General features: G+C 40.3%; 1 protein-coding gene across 9 annotated transcripts in view; it reads right to left on the bottom strand.

Annotated features, from left to right (window-relative positions):
- PDE1C (phosphodiesterase 1C) overlaps positions 1 to 22,652 on the bottom strand; it is a 547,393-nt gene that overhangs the window by 2,597 nt on the left and 522,144 nt on the right. For 2 of the 9 annotated variants that reach the window (XM_015133753.3, XM_077996950.1), the window contains exon 19: positions 10,932 to 13,637. The exons of 5 other annotated variants lie outside the window; for them this stretch is intronic. In XM_015133753.3, the coding sequence (XP_014989239.2) occupies positions 13,624 to 13,637 (14 nt within the window). In that variant the 3' untranslated portion in view covers positions 10,932 to 13,623. Of the gene's footprint in view, positions 1 to 10,931; positions 13,638 to 22,652 lie in introns of those variants that run through there. 2 more of the 9 variants (XR_013415411.1, XM_028845888.2) reach the window with 1 other exon arrangement.

Below are 22,652 nucleotides of genomic sequence, written 5' to 3'. Positions count from 1 at the left end.
AAGAAATTTTTAGAGATACACAGTGAGGACTGCAGTACATAAAGGTCCTTTGACAATGAATGGATGGGGTTAAGGGAGTGAGAGGAAGCGTTGCGGTCATTTCTGGGAACAGCAAAGCAAACAGGGTGAACACAGGTAGATCATTAATAGCATTTAGCATTGTATGTAAGCTTTTAGTGTTGGAAAGTGGTACTCAATCCCCAAGTGCTAATTAAAAGTGCATCACTAAGAAAATATTTATAAAACACAGATAAAGATTTTGTATTCAAAATATAAAAAGAATTCTTAAAGCTCAAGAAAAAGAAACAACCCAATTTTAAAATGGGCAAAATAGCTGAGCAGACTTCACGCCAAGGAAGATACATGTGCCAAATAAGCATAGGAAAATACACTCAACAACTTGTGTCATTAGAGAATTTCAAATTAAAACAACTATATGCTACTACACACTTATACAATGCTAAAATCTACAAAAATTGACAATACCAATTGCTGGCAAGGATGTAAAGCAATGGGAACTCTCATTCTTGCTGATTGGAATGCAAAATGGTACAGCCACTTTGGAAGACAGTTTGACTATTTCTTATGAAGTTAGACATAGTCTTACCATGTAATGCAGCAATTGTGTATCCTAGGTATTTACCAAATTGATGGAAAATGTATGTCCGCATAAAAACCCACACATGAATTTTTGTAGAAGCTTTATTCATAAGTGCCAAAAGCTGGAAGCAACCAAGATGTCCTTCAATAGTTGAGTGGATAAACAAATTGTGATACATTTATACAATGGAATATTATTCATTGTGATAAAAAGCAAATTAACTATCAAGCTATGCAAAGACATGAATGAATCTTAAATACATATTGCTAAGTGAAAGAAGTCAGTCTGTAAAGGCTGTATAGCATATGATTCCACTTATATGACATTCTTCAAAGGACACAACTATAGAGATGATAAAAAAGATCAGTGATTGTCAGGGGTTTGGAAAGAGGAGGGATGGTTAAATAGGTGAAGCACAGGGAATTTCTAGGGCAGTGAAACTCTTGCATACAATACTGTAGTGGTGTATATATGACACGACATATTTGTCATAACCCATAGAACTTTATAGCACATAGAATAATCCTTAATGTATGCAAATTAAAAAAAAACTAAGAGGTCAGAGGAATCCTAGAATGAAATGCAAACTGTAACAAGACAATGTAAATGCATTGCCAATGTAGGAAACAACCTCACTGAAGAGTCGGGGACAAGATGGTCATCAAAGTAACCTTGCATATGAACAGAATCTGCAGAGTAAAGGCCAAAGAAGCTGTACACAAGCACCCTATTCTAGTTCATAAAATTGTTTCCCATGGGGCTATTGGTTATCAATTCTCAGACCACTCTACCTGTATACTGGAATTCTACAATTATGTAAACAGAGGGTGGATGGTGAGAAATGTTGGAGGAGGTTAGAATGGTCCATGTGGTAATGAACTTGGAGATATCACTATGAATTAATATTTAGCTTAATAGAGATACAGGTGATTATATATAAAAATATTTATAGATATGTGTATGTACATGAGTTGGCATTCATACATATATTTTCTTGCTCTATCAGCTGAAGGGAAGGGGGTCTAGGACCGATGAAGTCACTACAAATCTAGAAGTCTCAGCAGCAATAAGCACATCTACTACCCTGATCTTCGTTTCCAAAGGCATTTGCTAATAGCAGAAACCAGGGCTTCTTGTAGAAATGACTGAGTCTAGAACTAGGACACAAAATATACAAGAAGCACCTGAAGCATCTTGTAGAGCCAGAACATTTGAAGTGTTCAAAAAACAAACAAACAAACAAAAAAACAAATACCACAATAGACAAAGGAGCCCTGAATGAAAGATCTACTGAATGACCAAAATTGAATCAAATTGAGCAACAAAATAAATAAGGCAGTATTGCATTATAACCCAAAGTGTAAAATAAATATCCATGAGTCCACACTGATATAAATAAATGATTGAATAAATAAATAAATAATTGTGGGAGAATAGAAAAATATCTTATACATCTTATACAGGAGAATTACAAATAATTTGTATACACACACCTCCCTTAAGGAGAAGGAGCCCTTGGTATGGATTGGACAAAGTGACATCCTTCCAAAGAGTACAGACTAAAGTATGAGACAAGTTGAGTGCAGTGGCTCACGCCTGTAATCCCAGCACTTTGGGAGGCCAAGGCGGGCAGATCACTGGAGGCCAGGAGTTTGAGACCAGCCTGGCCAACATGGTGAAACCCCATCTCTACTAAAAATACAAAAATTAGCTGGGCATGGTGGTGCACACACCTGTAATCCCAGCTACTCGGGAGGCTCAGGCAGGAGAATTGCTTGAACCTGGGAAGTGGAGGTTGCAGTGAGCCAAGATGGCGCCATTGCACTCCAGTCTTGGTGACACAGCAAGACTCCTTCTCATAAATAAATAAGTAAATAAAAATATGAGATAAAAGAGTAATTTTATAGTAGGGAAATCTAGTAAACATGACTTCTTCCAGGAGCTCAAGGTTGACACCATTAGCATGTGATAAAAATTAATATTTTGTGATGAAAATAGAACTTTACCTCTGGAGTCTTCCTCCCAAAAAATATGTAACCCCATTCTAATAATGAAAAACATCAAATACATTCCAATTGACAGATATTCTACAAAATACCTAATAGGTATTCCTCAAAGCTGTCGAAGTCACCAAAAATTAGGGAAGTCTGAGGAACTGTCACATCCAAGAAAAGTCTAAGTAAAGCTGATAACTAAAAGTAATAGGTTATCCTGAATGGGATCCTGGGACAGAAAAATGACACCAGGTAACAACTAGGGAAATTTAAAGAAAGCAGGAACTTCAGATAATAATAATAATTAATAATAATAAGGACAGCATCAAATCTGCAGATCTAGACACAGAAGGTAAAGTACTCATTGACTTGTCCTCCCCCTGCTCCCCTCTGCGCCAGCCCCCCCTTCATCCCTTCTAGGTTCTGCTGGAAAGTGTTTGGTCAGTGAGATAATGTAAACATGAATAAAGGTGAAAACAAGCCAAATGATCATCAAAAACAGATGACATGTAATAACCAGGCGAAAAGTGCGAGGAAACAGCCAGTTGAACCCTTGCTCACTGGCTCTCCCTGGAGGCTCCTAGACTGTCACTGAAAGAGCCAGTGCAGAAGCAGGACACATAGTGGATCTGCTGGAAGGGCCAAGGTCGGGGACACATCTGTCCAATGCCTGAGGCTTCCTTGTGAAAAACCAGCTCTACACATCTCTTCCAATAACAGGGACATGCATGGTGCTTGTGATCGAACAAAAGATGAGAAACAACTTAAATGAACAATCCGAGGGAATTGGTTAATTCTGGTCCATTCTTAGAATATGCTACTGTGATACTATGGAAAGATGATACAGGTGACTACTAACAAAAATAGAGGTTCATGTAATAGTGTTAAGTGAAAAAGCAGGATATATTATCTAACCTCATTACTATTAGATATAAACATATGTGCATAGGCAAATCTGGAAGAACATACATTTAAATCATAGCAGTGGTTATGTCTGAGTAGCATAAACATGACTATTTTATCTCTTTGGTTGTTTATACGTATTTCTAATTTTTCGTGATGATCAAGTTCTAGTCATGTAACTTTTTAAAAAAGAAACATACTAGTAAAAATTTTCTTCTATAGAATCATCTATCAGTTATTCTACAAAATCACACCTGAGAGAAATCAGTAAAACCAAGTTCACCTTGGACCTTAGTACTAGACATCTCAGACGAGCCATAGCTGAGTACACTTTTTTTTTTTTTTTTTTTCTTGAGACGGAGTCTTGCTCTGTCACCCAGGCTGGAGTGCAGTGGCCAGATCTCAGCTCACTGCAAGCTCCGCCTCCTGGATTTATGCCATTCTCCTGCCTCAGCCTCCCGAGTAGCTGGGACTACAGGCGCCCACCACCTCGCCCGGCTAGTTTTTTGTATTTTTGTTAGTAGAGATGGGGTTTCACCGTGTTAGCCAGGATGGTCTCGATCTCCTGACCTCGTGATCCGCCTGTCTCAGCCTCCCAAAGTGCTGGGATTACAGGCTTGAGCCACCGCGCCCTGCCGGAGTACACTTTTCACAGCCTACAGATCAATAGTTATTCACCCACTTCTTAGAGTACCTATTGTGTGCTATTGATATAACAGTGAACAGAACAGACAGAAACCCCTGCCTTCATAGGGCTTCCATTCTAATAACATCCTCCGAAACTTTTGACTCACTCACAGAAGAAAAAAGTGTTCAGGTATAAATGATGCCATTGCTACAAGCTCCTTGATATCCATGCTAACTTTACCTATTGCAATATCCTAACATGAAGTAAAGAGTTGCAGCAAATGACTCTGTTGTGGCATAGTAATATATATTCTTCTATATATTATTATAGGTTTGTTTATTCGATCTCAGAGTGTTTAATTCTGTTTCTTAGGGCAAACAAGAAATTATGGCATCAAATTCCCTAGAAACAAACATAAAAACAGTGCTGTTACCCTGGAGAATGGTGTAGAAAGGGGAGAGGGCTTCAGCTTAAAAGCGGATTGTTGCAATGTCGGGGCCGGCTGATTCACTACTCTTCAAGTCACAGTCCCTCTCCGCATTCATTCTATTTTCACTACTCAGCAGGAACTCAGCCAAAGTATTATTGAATTTCCCACTTCTCAGCATGAAGAAACATTTACTGTTTGCTGGAATTCTGACTGTCAGAACAAAACCTCTCCTTGCCACTAGAGTCACTGCAAATAGAGTTGAACCTGCTGATAGAGATCGGCTCCCCACTGAGTTTGTGGAAATACTTATATGGCTGCTGTCACCCTCACTCAAAATGTGGGATAAAGGAAAATTTCGTACATTGCTGTTTTGTATGCATTCATTACTTTTCCCCTCTGCAATGGATTGTGACTTGGTGACAGAGCAAAACACCAGAGCCAGGCATGAGGGCACCATCTTGCATTTAATGTGGACCATTCTTCTGGGGTGCTGGTGTGGCCTTCTGAGGGTGCCCTCATTCATTGCCTGGCTATACCTAAACTATTGGGAGGGTCTGACCCTCCTCCTTTTAATGACTAGGCACTTCCCACAGCTGAATCCAACCAGTCATACAGTTGAATCGAAGCAGTCATACAATCCCCCACCCCTAGTGGAGAAGAACCAAACCTGGATCCCCACCCCCACCACAAGTAAATGGTTGATTATCAGCAAGTTAGACACTTCTTCCCCTTGGGATACTTTTTTTTTTCCTCTTTTTTAAAATTATACTTTAAGTTCTAGGGTACATGTGCACAACGTGCAGGTGTGTTACATATGTATACATGTGCCATGTTGGTGTGCTGGACCCATTAACTCGTCATTTACATTAGGTATATCTCCTAATGCTATCCCAACCCCCTACCCCCAACAGTAGGACCCGGTGTGTGATGATCCCCTTCCTGTGTCCAAGTGATCTCATTGTTCAATTCCCACCTATGAGTGAGAACATGTGGTATTTGGTTTTCTGTTCTTGTGATATTTTGCTGAGACTGATGGTTTCCAGCTGCATCCATGTCCCTACAAAGGACATGAACTCATCCTTTTTTATGGCTGCATAGTATTCCATGGTGTATATATGCCACATTTTCTTAATCTAGTCTGTCACTGATGGACATTTGGGTTGATTCCAAGTCTTTGCTATTTTGAATAGTGCCGCAATAAACATACGTGTGCATGTGTCTTTATAGCAGCATCACTTATAATCCTTTGGGTATATCCCCAGTAATGGGATGGCTGGGTCAAATGGTATTTCTAGTTCTAGATCCTTGAGGAATTGCCACACTGTTTTCCACAATGGTTGAACTAGTTTATAGTCCCACCAACAGTGTAAAAGTGTTCCTATTTCTCCACATCCTCTCCAGCACCTGTTGTTTCCTGATTTTTTAATGATTGCCATTCTAACTGGTGTGAGATGGTATCTCATTGTGGTTTTGATTTGCATTTCTCTGATGGTGAGTGATGATGAGCATTTTTTCATGTGTCTGTTGGCTGTATGAATGTCTTCTTTTGAGAAGTGTCTGTTCATATCCCCTTGGGATACTTTTAAAAAGCCTGGCCTCATCTCTTAGAACAATTTTCTTGGAGAAAATGATCCTATTAGTGAAAGAAGATTTTGACAAAGGCACATATCTCAGCACAGAGCCTGAACTTGGGAAAGTTATTGTCTATATTACTTTTAAACATGCTTAGAAAAACAAACTTTCAAGCCAAAAATTGACACATCACCATCCTTTATTTTATAATTATGCTCCATGTTTGATTTTCATAAAAGCAATGCTCTTTTAGGAGTTTTAACTCTCGATTGTTTAATTCTTTTTCATAAACATAACAATTTCTCCCAAAAGTGTCTATGATTTTCTCCCCTTTCACTGCCACAACCAGTCTATCTTTTGTTCTCTCTCGCTCTCTCTGTCTCTCTCTCTCCATTCTCTCTTTCTCTCTCTCTCTGATCATTTTTCTTGGCGGCTACTTTTTTGTTTTGGTATGGGAAACAGTTGCACAGAATTATTTTTCTCCAGGAAAGAGGTTCAAATTTATTAATATATCAAATACAGTTATTAGGATTATTTATATTAGTCTACTGGAAACCAAAGTGCCCTTCATCAAAGCTGTGTAATAGGTGTGGTTGCGGGGGAGAGCATTTCCTCAATGAAATTTAACTGAGTTAAACTAGTGTCTTCACACCAGGACTTATCAGTACCTTAAATAATACTAACATCTCTTTAGAATCCCTGAGAACTGCCAATAGCATGTAGTTTTTCTCGTTTATTTGACCAAATAGCTCCTTTTTATCAAGGGCATCTTACAGAGTGAAAATGCTTTCAGAAAAATGGAATTAATTTATTATCACATCATACTATATCAAGTCATTAACCCAGTATATCCTGTTATTTTCCACTAAGTGAGAGCAATCCAGAGAGAACAGTCATTAGCCCTCATCCACGCTTGGGTCTGGCCTCATTCCCTTGAGTTCAATGTGATTTCCCATAGCACTGGTCCTGGTTCTTTCAATCTGCTGTGACTTCAGTGTGACCTTTAGAACCCCACACTGCAGTGCAGCAGTATCTTCAGGTGGAGGTTTTCTGAACCTCTTCAGGTGAGCATCACCTCAAATGGCAATAATCTGGTCTACTCGGAGCTTTTGAGTAAATTCCAATATTGGCAGCTTTACTTTTAAACAAAAATAAGTGTTGGATATCTGTGTTTTTTCTCTTTCAAACATAATGCTATGATATGACCTTGGGAAAAAGCATTTCCTCCTATAGACACTTTCTATCTGCAATGTGTACACAGAAATACACACACACACACACACACACACACACACGCAAACACACACACACCCCAAACCACATATACTAAACTAACAAAATTAGAATAATCATTTATTGCCACTTAAATGCTATTTTACATGAAGGAAAAAATTCTACTATACATTCTGTTTCTAAAATCAGCATCTGTTTGTTGTAGAAAGCCCTTATAAAAATGCACAAAAACCATCCAGGAGTTTTGAACTGCAAGGGACTGGAATGTTAACGTGAGCTCCACTGAGGATGGGACAATATGAGATTTGAGCCTGTGATTTTCATTTCAGGAACCGCTGTGGTAAAACCATTATGATAGCTGATACTATGTACTGGGCACAATGATAAGAATTTAACTTTGAATCTTTACTACAATCCTATGAGGCAAGTACTATTATCACTCCCTCTTTGGGTGATAATAGTACTTTGGAAACTGAGGCTTAGTGAGCTAAAGTAACTGGCCAGAGTCACACAGTGAGCACAAAGGAGTCTTGATTCTGGATTTACACACGTGCAATCTGAATTCAGACCCTTCCTCCTATCCTCCCGTATTGAAAATAATCTTGTACCAAAATGCGGAGTAAGTTTTAGTAACTACCAATAATAAATTAAAAGAGTCAAGTCAAAAATTGTATCTCGGCCGGGCGCAGTGGCTCAAGCCTGTAATCCCAGCACTTTGGGAGGCCGAGATGGGCGGATCACGAGGTCAGGAGATCGAGAGACGATCCCGGCTAACACGGTGAAACCCCGTCTCTACTAAAAAATACAAAAAAATAGCCGGGCGAGGTGGCGGGTGCCTGTAGTCCCAGCTACTCGGGAGGCTGAGGCAGGAGAATGGCGTAAACCCGGGAGGCGGAGCTTGCAGTGAGCTGAGATCCGGCCACTGCACTCCAGCCTGGGTGACAGAGCAAGACTCCGTCTCAAAAAAAAAAAAAAAAAAAAAAAAAATTGTATCTCACTTATGTTATTAAGATTTAGGTATATACTTGTGTCATATATGAGATTCTTAAATACCCTTGAATAATCAATAATTTTGAAGCAATAATCTTGCTTTCCCGTAAACAAAAGTAAGTCATCCCCTAACCCCACTTTAAATAGTTTGTGGCAATGGCTCAGGAAGTAACTACATTAAGGTCCTGATTTAAAAAGTTCTCTTAAATAACTGCTTTCATCTTTTCCCTCCCTTCTACCAGGATGGAATATTAACAAGTATTCCAAAACTTAAGGCCAGTGGAGTCTAGCCAGGCAAGCTCCAGGACGCTTTAACTTGGTGGTTCTCAATCCTGGCTGCATATGAGAACCACATAGATAGCTTTTAAAACTCCTAGTGCTCAATTTGTACCCCAGATCACTTAAAGCAGAATCGATAGGGTAGGACTAAGCCTTCAGGAATTGTTTAAGCTCTTCAGATAATTCTACTGTGCTGGAGTTTGAAAACTACTGTCTTCGTCTCTCCAGTCCTCTTGTTCTTCATCTTCCATGAGCTCATTTGCAACTCTTCACCGTCCTTGGAAGCTGGCCAGATTCAGTTCTGGCTCTGTCCCCACATGACTTGGACACTTTATTTCAGTTTTCCATTTTAAAAAATGGAAATAATAACACTCACTTCACAGGGCAATGGTAAGAATGAAAATAAATCATGCATGTGAAAGCAGCCAGCACAGTACTGGCACATAGTAGGTGCTCATTCAGTATCAATTTCCATCCTTTCCTCAGATGAAGACATTTAGGAACTATCTAGGAGATTTGCAAGTGCCAGGAAAATTTAGTAGCAGCATACCTTCCCAACTAGGGAATTTATTTGCCTCTCTAAGACACAAAAGCCTTATAGCGAGGCCACGTTGATAAGAGCCCTTCCTTTTGTAGAAATACAATTTGGCAACTTTAACCCAACCAAAAAATTACTTTCATGCCATGTGCATTAGATGTAGTATCATCTAAGGTGATAATCTATTCTTAAACTCTTCAAGGTATATTTCATATTAAGAACTAGAATGATTAAGCCCATTATCTACATTTTTTATTTTTTTGAGACGGAGTCTTGCTCCGTCACCCAGCCTGGAGTGCAGTGGCACCATCCCGGATCACTGCAAACTCCACCTCCTGGGTTCAAGTGATCTCTCACCTCAGCCTCCTGAGTAGCTGAGATTACAGGTGCATCCCACCATACCTGGCTAATTTTTGTAATTTTAGTAGAAATGGGGTTTCACCATGGTGGCCTGGCTGGTCTTGAACTCCTGACCTCAAGTGCTCTGCCCATTTCGACCTTCTAAAGTGCTGGGATTACAGGTGTGAGCCACCAAGCCTGTCCCCGTTATCTACATTTTTAAAGACCCAGATTCTCCAAGGACTTTACCTCAAGAAAGTGAGAATGCTGAATTATCTGTGGCTTCCATTTTTTCATCACACAGAGCAAAGAACACAGGGGACAGGAAGCTTGCAGTCTGAGAAGCTATTTAAAAGGAGCTGAGCTGATCCTGTCTGAACCAAACCACTACTAGCCTGGTAAGGAAAGACAACCCAACCAGCATTTCCAGATCCCCAGAGGGATATGCATCCATAGAAAACAGATAAACCATGTAGTTTTGCTACCTTCCATGCAACCTGAAGCTGTTTCTTCCACTGGTGGTTCTCAATCCTGGGCACACATCAGATTGCTTGGGGAGCTTTGAAAAGTACTGATCACCAAGCCTTACCCCCAGGAGTCTCTGAAGTAATTGATCACCCTGGAGTGGAGCCCAAACATCAGTATGTTTGTAATGCCATTATCCTAATGTGGCTTGAGAACCACTGGCTTTGGGACTGAGTTTGTTTTGAGGGCAATTTGGTTTATACTTAGCTTTAGAAGGATGCTGGGGCAGTCAACCTGCTCCCTGTTCTTGTTGTCTGGGAATGCCCAACCCTCAGCCATGTGCTAAGATTGTAGAAACACAATTTACCAACCTTAACCCATAGTATGAGAGAAAATTACTCTCATACCATGGGCATTAGATGTAGTGTTGTCTAAGGTGATAATCTATTCTTAAACTAAGAATAGATCTAAGACAGGATCTTAGTGCTAAGGTCTGTGACAGGAAAACAAGCCCATGGACATCTACTTTTGGGAGAGGTGGGTGGTCTTATGAAAAAACCATGGGCTTGGGGCACGTCTGGGCTAAGCTATTACTAGCTGTGAAATCCTGAGTAAATAATCTGTTCTGGAACTCCGGGTTTGGTTTTCTTTCTTCCTTTTTTAAAATGAGAATAGTAACTGCCTTCCATGGTTGTGGTGAGGATTTTAAAGGAAATATAAATGAGAAAATGCATATGCAGTACCCATGTGCCATTGCACAGTACACAATGCCCAGAATATTGTAGGTATTTGGTATATAGCCATCATTTTTACACAGCACAGGAAGACAAAAGGTCATCACTGCTGCCTCGTGATAGCGCCCTCCCTGGTGGATTTTCTTATTACAATATAGAAAAGTCATGTAATTCCCCACATGATGGGTTTTATTACATGAAAGATCTCACCACACAATGAAGAGATTAACTTAATGAATTTATTTGTGAATATTTGGCAGAGAATACACCACTTTGATTCACAAAAGACCAGTTATTTAAAATATGCATTTGTGAAAAAATATACATAAATATACTTAAATATCTTTCCATTCTGCTACCTGAGGAAACTACTTTGCTCAAACTATGTGCTATTTTAACCAGAGAAAAAACAGCTAGCCCACATTCTAAACCATTTAGGCAATGCAAAAATATGGTGGTTCATTCAGTCATTTTGTTTTTGTTTTTGTTTTTAAGACAGAGTCTTGCTCTGTTGCCCAGGCTGGAGTACAGAGGCACGATCTCAGTTCACTGCAACCTCTCAGGTCCAAGTGATTTTCCTGCCTCAGACTCCATAGTAGCTGGGATTACAGGTGTGCAACACCACACCCAACTAATTTTTTGTATTTTTAGTAGACACAGGCTTTCACCATGTTGGCCAGGCTGGTCTGAAACTCCTGACTTCGGTGATCCACCCGCCTTGGCCTCCCAAAGTACTGGGATTACAGGCATGAGCCACCCTGCCCAGCCCATTCAGTCACTTTGAGTAATGCCTAACCGCAAGAACAAAGAGTGCTGGAAATCCCAATGGGAAGTATGCCTTAGATAACCAACCAAGATGGAAGGAGTTCCAGTCCCTGAATTTTAATCTTGAAATAATTAGAAAACTGTCAAGGACATTTCTCATTCTTAAGACACTTTGCATTTATTATGCTGAGTCATGATAATTATTTGAGTCACTCATTGGAAACCATTCCTAAGCCAGTGATTCCCTGGACTTTCTGGAGCTTCTTTGTGCTTTATTCCATAAATAACTCAATCCTGTCTATCAGCTTCCTGAGGATAGGGATGGAGTATATGCATCCCCAGAACTTAATCACAGTATTAATTGGTGGTGAGAAATATTTAATGAGTGAATAAACTACTCTACCTCACACTAAGTAACCTTCATAAATCTTCCATTTACTAAAGAATAAATGAATCACTTTGAATATACACAAGCTAGAAATGATGATTGGGATCTACAGATCTGGATATTTCTCTCTTTCTTCAGCAGTGTCTTGATATTTAGATTTGCTGCCCGTGTTTGCTTGAGAAGAACATCAGCAATTTCCTTTCCTCTCAAGCTTTCAAGTTTGAGTCCTTTGTCTTACACAAATGCTAAAATCTTAGCTCATATCTACTAGTCTTATGATAATATGGGGAGGCACTGAGACATAGCTTGTGAGCCTTCCTTCCCTGAACAAATAGGTGAAAGGGGAGGAGTAATTTAAGTGAGGCTGTAAAAATCGGCTCTTTTTCAAATGATGGCTTCCTATCAAATGCCCTGTGACCTCATGATCTAATGCTGAGGATACAAAAATAGACTAAAAATGAACTCCCTCAAGGTGATGATCATCTTTAATTTTCTCATTTATAATGTGGTTATAAACTTTTCCATCATTAATGTGGTTCTTTGTTTTCATTTTGTTTGTCTTGGCATGATTCTAGTTGTTTCAGTGGAGACATATTTTGGAGATAATGCAAGTTAAGTCTTTCACTGGATTTTTCTCAACAACGTGTGCATTTTCCCACTTGTGCAAGAGAAGATTGGAAATGTAAGGCTATTCAGAAGCTCCTATGTCCTTTGTTCACATTAACAGTGGCTAATTCCAGAAGAAGCCTATAAAGATACATTTCTTCAAGGTGACAGAGCTCCTGCATAACAAAGCTCGATCAAGTGGGATAGGTTTTGATCCAGTCCATAGTAAGTGACAACTGCCATCCTTCAATCAACTCATGTAAAAGGCAGTTGCAGAGAGAACACTTACCAGAGTCTTCACTTAAAAGATAGTGCAGGATCCCTCCCACACCCCAACAATGTGCTTGATATTGGTACATGGGGTTTGATCTCACTCCCAGGCAGAATACAAGTGCAAAAGAAAAGTGGTTACAGTGAGGACTATTAGGCATCAGTCTTTAACCATTGGCAATGACTTTCACAGAAAAGAGCACAGGCCTGCCCCCTGCAAACTTTGGGTAAGTTATTCATCTTTTTGTGCCTCAGTTTCCTAATCTGTGAAACAGAAATAATGGTACCTCCCTTAGAGGGTTGTTGTGAGGATTCAATGACATAATACATGTTAAGGACCTAATGTTGTCCCTGGTATTTGTAGATATGCAATACATGTTAAACTATCTGTGGTTGGGCCGGGCGCGGTGACTCACGCCTATAATCCCAGCACTTTGGGAGGCTGACGTGAGTGGATCACAAGGTCAGGAGAGCAAGACCATCCTGACTAACACGGTGAAACCCCGTCTCTACTAAAAATACAAAAAATTAGCCTGGTGTGGTGGTGGGCGCCTGTAGTCCCAGCTACTTGGGAGGCTGAGGCAGAAGAATGGCATGAACCTGGGAGGCGGAACTTGCAGGGAGCCAAGATCACACCACTGCACTCCAGCCCAGGTGACAGAGTGAGACTCCGTCTCAAAAAAAAATAAAAAAATAAAAAATAAAAAATAAAATCTGTTGTTAAAAGCCTGTATTAGGGAGATCAGAAGTCATCATTTCTTGAAGTTACTCAATAACTTACAATACATATAATATTTTGCTTTGGTAAAAGAATCATAAGCTTTCTAAAATGTCTTCAGACCTCAGAGTTGGTCCGGTTTCTTCTGAGGAATCCTCTGGATGGACATTTTATCCGTAGTCTCCTAAAACAGGACACACAACAATGTCATTGCAAGCCAGCTGGCATCTAAATACACAAACTGTTTCTACAGCAGGCAGTGGAGTTGAGAAGCAGAGTCACATCTACAGAGCCAACACTACCGTGCACACTGGAGGAGCAATCAGCTATCTGCATGGAAGAATGACTATAGTACTGTACCTTTCCATTCAGTGATCACTTCAGGAAAGTAAGGTGATGGAGTTGCCCTGGGGAATCTGCTCAGAAGTAAGTCACTGACTAGTCACTATCATTAGCAGTCATGGCTGTTAGCGGTGCCGAAGCTCTGGACCACTCCTCCGGTGAGAGCCAACATTTCCCCAGCTTCCATCATGGATGGCCCACCCACGAAGCTTGACTGGGTTCCCAAATTCCCTTGGGGCAATAAATAAAGTCGGCTCCAGGAAAGAAAAAATGGCTGCAGGTGCAAGAGTCACTTTGCTATAGATGTGCAAGAAATCAAGGTGAGATCCCCAGAGCAGTTTTCTGGTGCTGGAGCTCCAGGACATCCCCTTAGATAATTCCTGAAACCACACATGTGGTTCTTTAATGAAGTGGTTGTTGGTGGTTTCTGGATTGAAATATGTTACTTGCAGAACTTCCTAAATACTCAGATCCCCATATCCCAACACCCATCTCACCCAATAGGTTAGAAAGGAAATCATTAAATTTCTTGGCCATATCTATGAAATCATGTCTACCTTAATAAAACTAAACAAAAGTGTTTTGCCAAACAGCCACAGATTTTCCACTTAAAAATTCTTTAATATGGCCGGGCATGGTGGCTCACGCCTGTAATCCCAGCACTTTGGGAGGCCGAGGCAGGCGGATCACGAGGTCAGGAGATCAAGACCATCCTGGCTAACACAGAGAAACCCCGTCTCTACTAAAAATACAAAAAGATTATCCAGGCGTGGTGGCAGGCGCCTGTAGTCCCAGCTACTCGGGAGGCTGAGGCAGGAGAATGGTGTGAACCCGGGAGGCGGAGCTTGCAGTGAGCCAAGATCACGCCATTGCACTCCAGCCTGGGTGACAGAGCGAGTCTCTGTCTCAAAAAAAAAAAAAAAAAAAGAAAAAGAAAAAATCTTTAAAATCATTAAGCATTCAGAAATGTATAAACAATGATATAACAAATACCCATCCTCTCAATACAGTTTAATAAAATCTTAATAATTTTTACATTTGCTCAAACATTTTTTGAAAGAAATTAACACAGATATAATTAAGTTACCCAGTAGATCCCCTCTATGATACTTCCCTCTCTTCCCTCTGGAAAAGCCGTCCTCCAGAATTTGGTATTTATCATTGCTGTGCATATATGTATGAAATTATTGCATTTGCATCCACAAAATATCTAATATTTCTGCATGTTTTAAAACAATATAAATTGCATTAGAAAGCATGTATCTTTTTAATTATTTTATTTATTTATTATTATTGTTATACTTTAAGTTCTACGGTACATGTGCACAACATGCAGGTTTGTTACGTATGGATACATGTGCCATGTTGGTGTGCTGCACCCATTAACTCGTCATTTACATTAGGTGTATCTCCCAATGCTACCCCTCCCCCCCCACCCCACGACAGGCCCCAGTGTGTGATGTTCCCCACCCTGTGTCCAAGTGTTCTCATTGTTCAATTCCCATGTATGAGTGAGAACACAGAAAGCATATATCTTATTGCAACTTGCTTCACTTGCTCAACATTATGCTCAGCATTGTTTGTAATAGCAAAAAGTGGAAGACAACCATCAATAGGAGATGATTATATGTCTTTGGAATATTTGCATTATAAAATGCTATACAAAGGTTAAAATGGATGAATGTTTTCAAAGAACTAGCGTTATATTTTGCATGCAATTTCTTTTGCCGTACATTAGCAAACCTAATGTATGGCAAAAGTTTTTTTAAGGCATCTCTTAAAAGCAAGATAGACCTGGATTTTTTCTTTCTAATATAATCAAATAACCTCTATATTTGAAAAGTAAGTTGAAGCCACTTGCAATTATTGTTATTCCTGATATTTTTGGACTCATTTCTACTGTTAAATCTTGTTTTGTGTTTATCATTCTTTATTCTTTGTTTCTGTCTTCCTTTCTGCCTTCTATTAAGTTGATACATTCTCTTTGTTTATTGTTATTCATTTGTTGATTTAGGTGCCTGCTGATATGGTTTGGATCTGTGTCCCATCCCACATCTCATGTCCAATTGTAATCTCCAATGTTGGAGGTGGGGCCTGGTGGTAGATGATTTGATCATGGGGGTGGATTTCCCCCTTGGTACTGTTCTCATGATAGTGAGTGATTCCTCATGAGATCTGGTCATTTAAAAGTGTGTGGCACCTCCTCCTGTTTCCCGCTGCTCTGGCCATGTGAAGTGCTGGCTCCCCCTTCACCTTCTGCCATGACTGCAAGTTTCCCAAGGCCTCCTCAGAAGAAGCCACTATGCTTCCTGTACAGCCTGAAGAACTGTAGGCCAATTAAACTTCTTTTCTTTATAAATTACTCAGTCTCAGATAGTTCTTTATAGCAATGCAAGAACTGACTAATACACTTGGCTTAGTCAGCTTGGGCTGCTATAACAAAGTACTGTGACTGAGTGGGTTACAAACAACGGAAATTTATTTCTTGCAGTTCTAGAGGATGGAAGTCCAAGATTACGTTTCCAGCACAGTTGGCTTCTAGGGAGGGCCGTCTTCCTCTTCCAGGTTGCAGACTGCTGACTTCTTGTTGTGCCCTCATATGGTAAAAACAGAGCAAGCTAGCTCTCTGGGGTCTCTTTTATAAGGTCACTAATCCCATCATGACCTGATTACCTCCCAAAGCCTCCACCTCCAAACATCATCACATTATGTAGGGGTTCAGTCAGGATGTTGAGAAAAATTGTAAAATAAACCTTCTTGGAAGGCCAGAAGGTTTTAGCAAAAGCCACAGGATAGAAACCTAATCCTCTTTGAGCTATAGCAAGGGTAATTAACATAGGGATGTACAGGAGTCTATCTAAATAGCTTGTTTACTCATGTGGTCCTAAGAGTAACCTTTGCCATCAGCAGGTGCATGATTGCTCTCTACTTGGGGGGTTGGCAATGGTAATTACCTTCTAGTGGTGTTTACTTGAGACTTTTGTCATTTAATGTGTGCTGAATAAATGCTGAGAAGGCCAGTGAGTGTGGGCCGGGCTGCGGTTGTCACTGTTTACAGCATTCTCCTTGGGGTCTGTAAGCGACCCGGACTCTCAGCTGGACTGAGAAGCATAGTATCTGTGTCAGTGTATGTTATTCATCTGTTGTTGGGTCGGGGTCTGTGGGACGGGCCCCTGCAACACTGGGGATTGGATTTTAACATATGAATTTGATAGGAACACAAATATTCAGTGAATAACAATGCTATTATGTTTCTATTATTCTACTGATGATCCTTTGTGTTAAAAAGTTACAAAATTACAAAGTTCTGACCAAAGACAAGATAGATCTTAGCACTCTTTAGGTCCATATTGAAATATCCCTCCTTCCGTCTATAGCTTCTCTTTCCTATTTTAACACAAAAATTAGATGTTATTTTATGGTGACTAGTCACTCAAATTTACCAACATGTTTTATTTACTGATGTGCTCACCACTAATTCCTGTGTCTCACACCTTCCTTGTGGGTTCACTTTTCTTCTTGTTGACATACTTCCCTTAACATGGTTTTTTTTTTTTTTTTTTTTTTTTTTTTGAGATGGAGTCTTGATCTGTGGCCCAGGCTGGAGTGCGGTGGTATAAGCTCAGCTCACTGCAACCTCCGCCTCCCGTGTTCAAGCAATTCTCGTGCCTCAGCCTCCTGAGTAGCTGGGACTGCAGGCACATGCCACCACACCTGGCTAATTTTTGTATTTTTAATAGAGATGGGGTTTTGTCACATTGGCCAGGCTGGTCTTGAACTCCTGACCTCAGGTGATCTGCCCACCTCAGCCTCCCAAACTGCTGGGATTACAGGTGTGAGCCATCGTGCCCACCCTTAACACATATTTTAATGAAAGTCTGTCTGTGAGTGGTAAATTATCATTGTATACCTGAAAATGTTTTAATGTGTCTTCATTCATAAGCAATAATTTAGCTATTTTAACTATTACATACTGCTCTATTTTCCCTCAGCATATGGAAGATATATTCTTCATTGTCTTCTAGCTTCTACTGTTACCAATGCAAATTTTGCTGTCAGTTGATTACTTGCATCTTTCCTGCACATAATCAGCCTCTCATATCATTTAAAGTTTTCTCACCCTTGATGTAGCTTTGGGCAATGTCATACAATGTCTTCAGGTATGAATTTGTTTTTGTTTAGTTATGGCACTGGAGATGTACTTTCCATCTAAGAATTTGAGTCTTTCTTTACTTCTGGGAAATTATTACCTCTTTGTTGAAATATTGCTTTCCCACCACTTTCTCCATACTCTACTAAAATTTCTGAGAGAAGTAGTTTACAGCAATTTGTCTATCTTCCATGCTCTTAAATTTTTTATTGAGATATAATTCATAAACCGTAAATTTTGTGCTTTTGAGGTGTACATTTCAAGGATTTTTACTGTATTCATAATGTTTCACAACCATCACTGTGTAATTCCAGAATATTTTCATCACCCCTAAAAAGAACCCCATATCCATGAGAAGTCACTCCTCTGCTCTCTTCTCTCCCCAGCCCCTGACAACCAGTAGTCTACTTTCTGTCTCTATGGATTAGCCCATTCTGGGTATTTTGTGTAAATGGAATAATACAATATGTGACCTTTTGTGTCTGGCTTCTTTTACTTAGCAAAATGTTCTCTAGGTTCATCCACGTTGTAAAATGTGTCAGTACTTCATTTAAGTCACTCTATGATTAACTTTTTGAAAAACAGCCAAACTGTGTTCTAAAGTGGCTGCACCATTTTACATTCCCACCAGCAACATATGAGGGTGCTAATTTCACCACATCTTCACCATCACTTGTTATTTCAGTATTGTAAAAATATTATTATTATAGCATCCTAGTGCATGTGAAGTGGTGTATCACTGTGGTTTTGATGTGTATTCCTTAATGATTAATAATGTTGAACATCTTTTTCATATGTCTTTTGTATATCTTCTTTGGAGAAATGTTTGTTCAAATCCTTTGCCACTTTTTAACTGGGTTGTCTTTTTATTGTTGAGTTGTAAGGGTTCTTTACATATTCCGGATAGAAAATCCTCATCAGATATGTAATTCACAAATATTTTCTCTCTGTGAATTGTCTTTCCACTTTCTTGATAGTTTTTCCAAAGCACAAAAGTTTCTTATTTTAATGAAGTCCAATTACCTAATTTTTTCTTGGTTGTTTATATGTTGTTATATCTAAGAAACAACTGCCAAATCCAAGGTCATGGGGATTTACCTCTATGTTTTCTTCTAAGAATTTTTTTTTTTTTTTTTTTTTTGAGATGGAGTTTTGCTCTGTCACCTAGGTTGGAGTGCAGTGGCATGATCTTGGCTCACTGCAACCTCCACCCCCTTTGTTTAAGTGTTTCTCCTGCCTCAGCATCCCAAGTAGTTGGGATTACATGCATCCACCACCATGCCTGGCTAATTTTTGTATTTTAGTAGAGACAGGGTTTTGCTATGTAGGTCAAGCTGGTCTCGAACTCCTGACCTCAAATGATCCGCCTGCCTTGGCCTCCAAAAGTGCTGGGATTACAGGCGTGAACCACCGCGCCCAGCTGTTTCCTTCTAAGAATTTTATGGTTCACAATCCTTCATTTTTTAATATGGTTCCCTCTCTGTGCTATATTTGCTGTAAAGTCCTCAGGACTATCCTCCAACATTAATTATCTTTTCCACGGTGTTCTACCTTGAATTTATACTATCAACTGATAGTTTTTTTCTTTTTTAAAATTGTAATGACTATATGTTTGCTTCCTTTTTTAAAATTTCAGATTTTGAATCACTTCTTTTACATGATCTCTGCTCTTCCTGGTTTCTGTACAATTTTTCTTTATTGTTTTTAGGATAATTTTTCCTCCATTTGGCTCTTTGAGTATCCTAATTACATTTTAAAGTGTTTAACAGCCTGCACCAAAAATTAACTCCTTCTGGAAGAAATTCATGTTCCAGTTGCCGATTTCTGCGGTACACTCTGCTACTGGCACCAATTCTTCCTCCTGTACCTGTGCCCCTTGCTTTCTAACCTGTACTGCTCCTCCCCCTGGCAAGCCACACTTCCCTGCTTCTTGACTTTGCCTTTGGCCAGACCATTTTTCACAGCAGCTGTGTCATTTTATGTTCCTAGAAGCAATATACCAGGGTTCCCATTTCTCCACACCCTCACGAATACCTGCTGTTTTCTGTTTGTGTTTTATGGTAGCCATCCTAATGGGTGTGAAGTGGCATCTCATTGTGGCTTTGATCTGCATTTCCCTAATGACTGGCATCTTTCTATGTGCTTATTGGCCCATTTGTAGATCTCCTCTGGAGAAATGTCTATTCTAGTCCCTTGGCCATTTTTTAATTGGGTTTTGCTTTTTTTGTTGTTGCTGCTGCTGTTGAGCTGCCAGAGTTCTTTATATCTTTTCTATATCTGGATATTAACCCCTTATCAAATATATAATTTGAAAATATTTTCTCATATTCAGTTGCCTTTTCACTGTATTAATGTATCTTTTGATGTACAAAAAGTTTTTAATTTTAATGAAGTCCGATTTATCTATTGCTTCTTTTGTTGCCTGTGACATTTTGGCTAATTTCAAGTAGAAGATATTTGGGTTTTATGTTCTTTCTCTCTCTCTTGCCTGTCTAGAGTTTTGTAGTTACTTCCACCTCATCTCTTAAACTTCCACTACAGAGCCTTATAATGGCACTTTATGACTAATGCTCTATAATCATATTGGGATATTGCAGATCCAATTCCAAAGCTAGCTCAGTCTGGCAGAAAAGCTGTCCCAATATCCATCCATCTCTCTAGGCCAACAGCTTCCTGTTAATATTATTAAGCTGTAGCTTGGAAGAAACAGGTTGGCAGCAATTGTTTCAGCCTGTCCACCCCATGCCCTGTATTCAGGTTATAGCCCAGGCTCTGATTACCAGTGTCCTCTGGAGCACTTATAGTCCCTTTTGCTCCACAGGATTCAAGCTCCTTCCTACCACTCCTTACTCAGGACATGGATCACAGCTGTCCCAGGGCTTCTGTAGTTTTCTTTTTTTTCTGGTTCCCAGAGTTGTTTGTCTCTGGCACTAGCTTTTAAAAATACATTTTTTGTTATAATTTTACCTACCTTTTCGTGTGTTTGAGCAGAAGAGTGTTTGTCAAAAAATGAATTTACTCGACCATCTTGACTGGAATTAACAGCAAATGTTTTCATCTCCTAATGACTGAATTTGATCAGCCTACAGCAGATTGATTTGACTGCACTGAATCTAGTCATGTAGGTGGTGTTGTGGAAATATAAAACCCTAAAATTCCAACTAAATCCATTCACTGGCTATAAAATCAAAGGTTTTAAAAAGTTTCTATTGGTGGTCATTCAGAAGAGTCATCTCTTCTACAGCTGTGAGATGGTAAGATGGAGCTGTGAGCAGGAGTCAGCATGCATGGGGAGGGGACCCCATGGCACACAAGCCAGAGGGAGGCATCTGTGATGCTCCTGAGGCAAGAAGGGAAGCAGAGAGCTGGGTATTGCAATGAGGTGGTGAGCACATCTGCTAGTGAAAGCATGATTCCAGCTCCTTCCCTACACCCCTCAGGATGTGGAGCACAGCTGCCCTGCAGCTTCTGTCCTACGGTGTCAATCTGCACACTGTGTAGTAGCAGTTACACAGGTTAATTATGTCTGGTGTTTTGAGAACTACCCACTTCCACCTCTGACCATCCCTCAAGTCCTGTAGGGCAGAGGAGTGTGTTTTACCACCCTGTAGGCTTTGGAGATGCTCAGAACTCAGAGCCTAAGACACTCCTTTTGGGACCATTTTGGATGGCTAAAGACAAGGTAGCTGTGATTCTGAGTCAGAGGCCTTGGGAACCCAGTGGCCATCCCTGAGTCCCCAGCAGAGCAAGTGGGTCCCAGGACAGCTCTGCATATTCTTGGAGGTGACAAGGATGCCCTCAGAAGTCCTACCTGACCTAGCAAGGCTATGACCTTGTCAGGAGCAAACACCATCACTTCACACTGGATTTGCTTGGTTTAAAGCTGAGTTCCAGCTGGACGCGGTGGCTCACGCCTGTAATCTCAGCACTTTGGGAGGCCAAGGTGTGCAGATCACGAGGTCAGGAGATCGAGACCATCCTGGCTAACACGGTGAAACCCCATCTGTACTGAAAATACCAAAAATTACCCAGGCGTGGTGGTGGGTGCCTGTAGTCCCAGCTACTTGGGAGGCTGAGGCAGGAGAATGGCTTGAACCCAGGAGGCGGAGCTTGCAGTGAGCCGAGATCACGCCACTGCACTCCAGCCTGGGCAACAGAGCGAGACTCCATCTCAAAAAAAAAAAAAAAAAAAAAAAAAGCTGATTTCCTCCTGATGCTCTGTAGTCCCAAGAGCATAATAACCTCAAGCAGAGACAAGATGTGAGGGGCTTCCAGAGATTACAGAGCAACGTCTCCTCACTACTAAAAGCAAGTTAGTAGAGTTGAGCAAACCCAAACTTTAAGATGAGCCTTTTTTTATGAGGATGATTCCCTTCTGTGTAGTCATAAACTAAATGGGAGGCTGCTCACTCATGCACCAAGTACCCAGTTTAGAAACATTAATGCACACCCAATAAGTGCCTGCCACTTTGGCAGCACTGGCGGCAGAAAGGAATAACACAGTCCTCATCATGGAAAAAGCCACCTATCAATAGACAACAGGATTTATAAGCAAACCATTGTAGTGCACTGTTAATTCCACCTAGATGATTTTGACAGGACTGCAAAGAGAAATTAATAAAGGGAAGATGAGAATAAGGAGAATCCGGGGCAGTCACAGAGGTAAGAAAAGTTCAAGGGTTATTCAGTGGATGCAGAGTCCACTTG

The sequence above is a fragment of the Macaca mulatta genome, chromosome 3 (assembly GCF_049350105.2).
Source record: "Macaca mulatta isolate MMU2019108-1 chromosome 3, T2T-MMU8v2.0, whole genome shotgun sequence".
Lineage (NCBI taxonomy): Eukaryota > Metazoa > Chordata > Mammalia > Primates > Cercopithecidae > Macaca > Macaca mulatta.
Note: the sequence above shows the minus strand (reverse complement) of the source record. Positions and strands in the feature narration are given on the sequence as shown.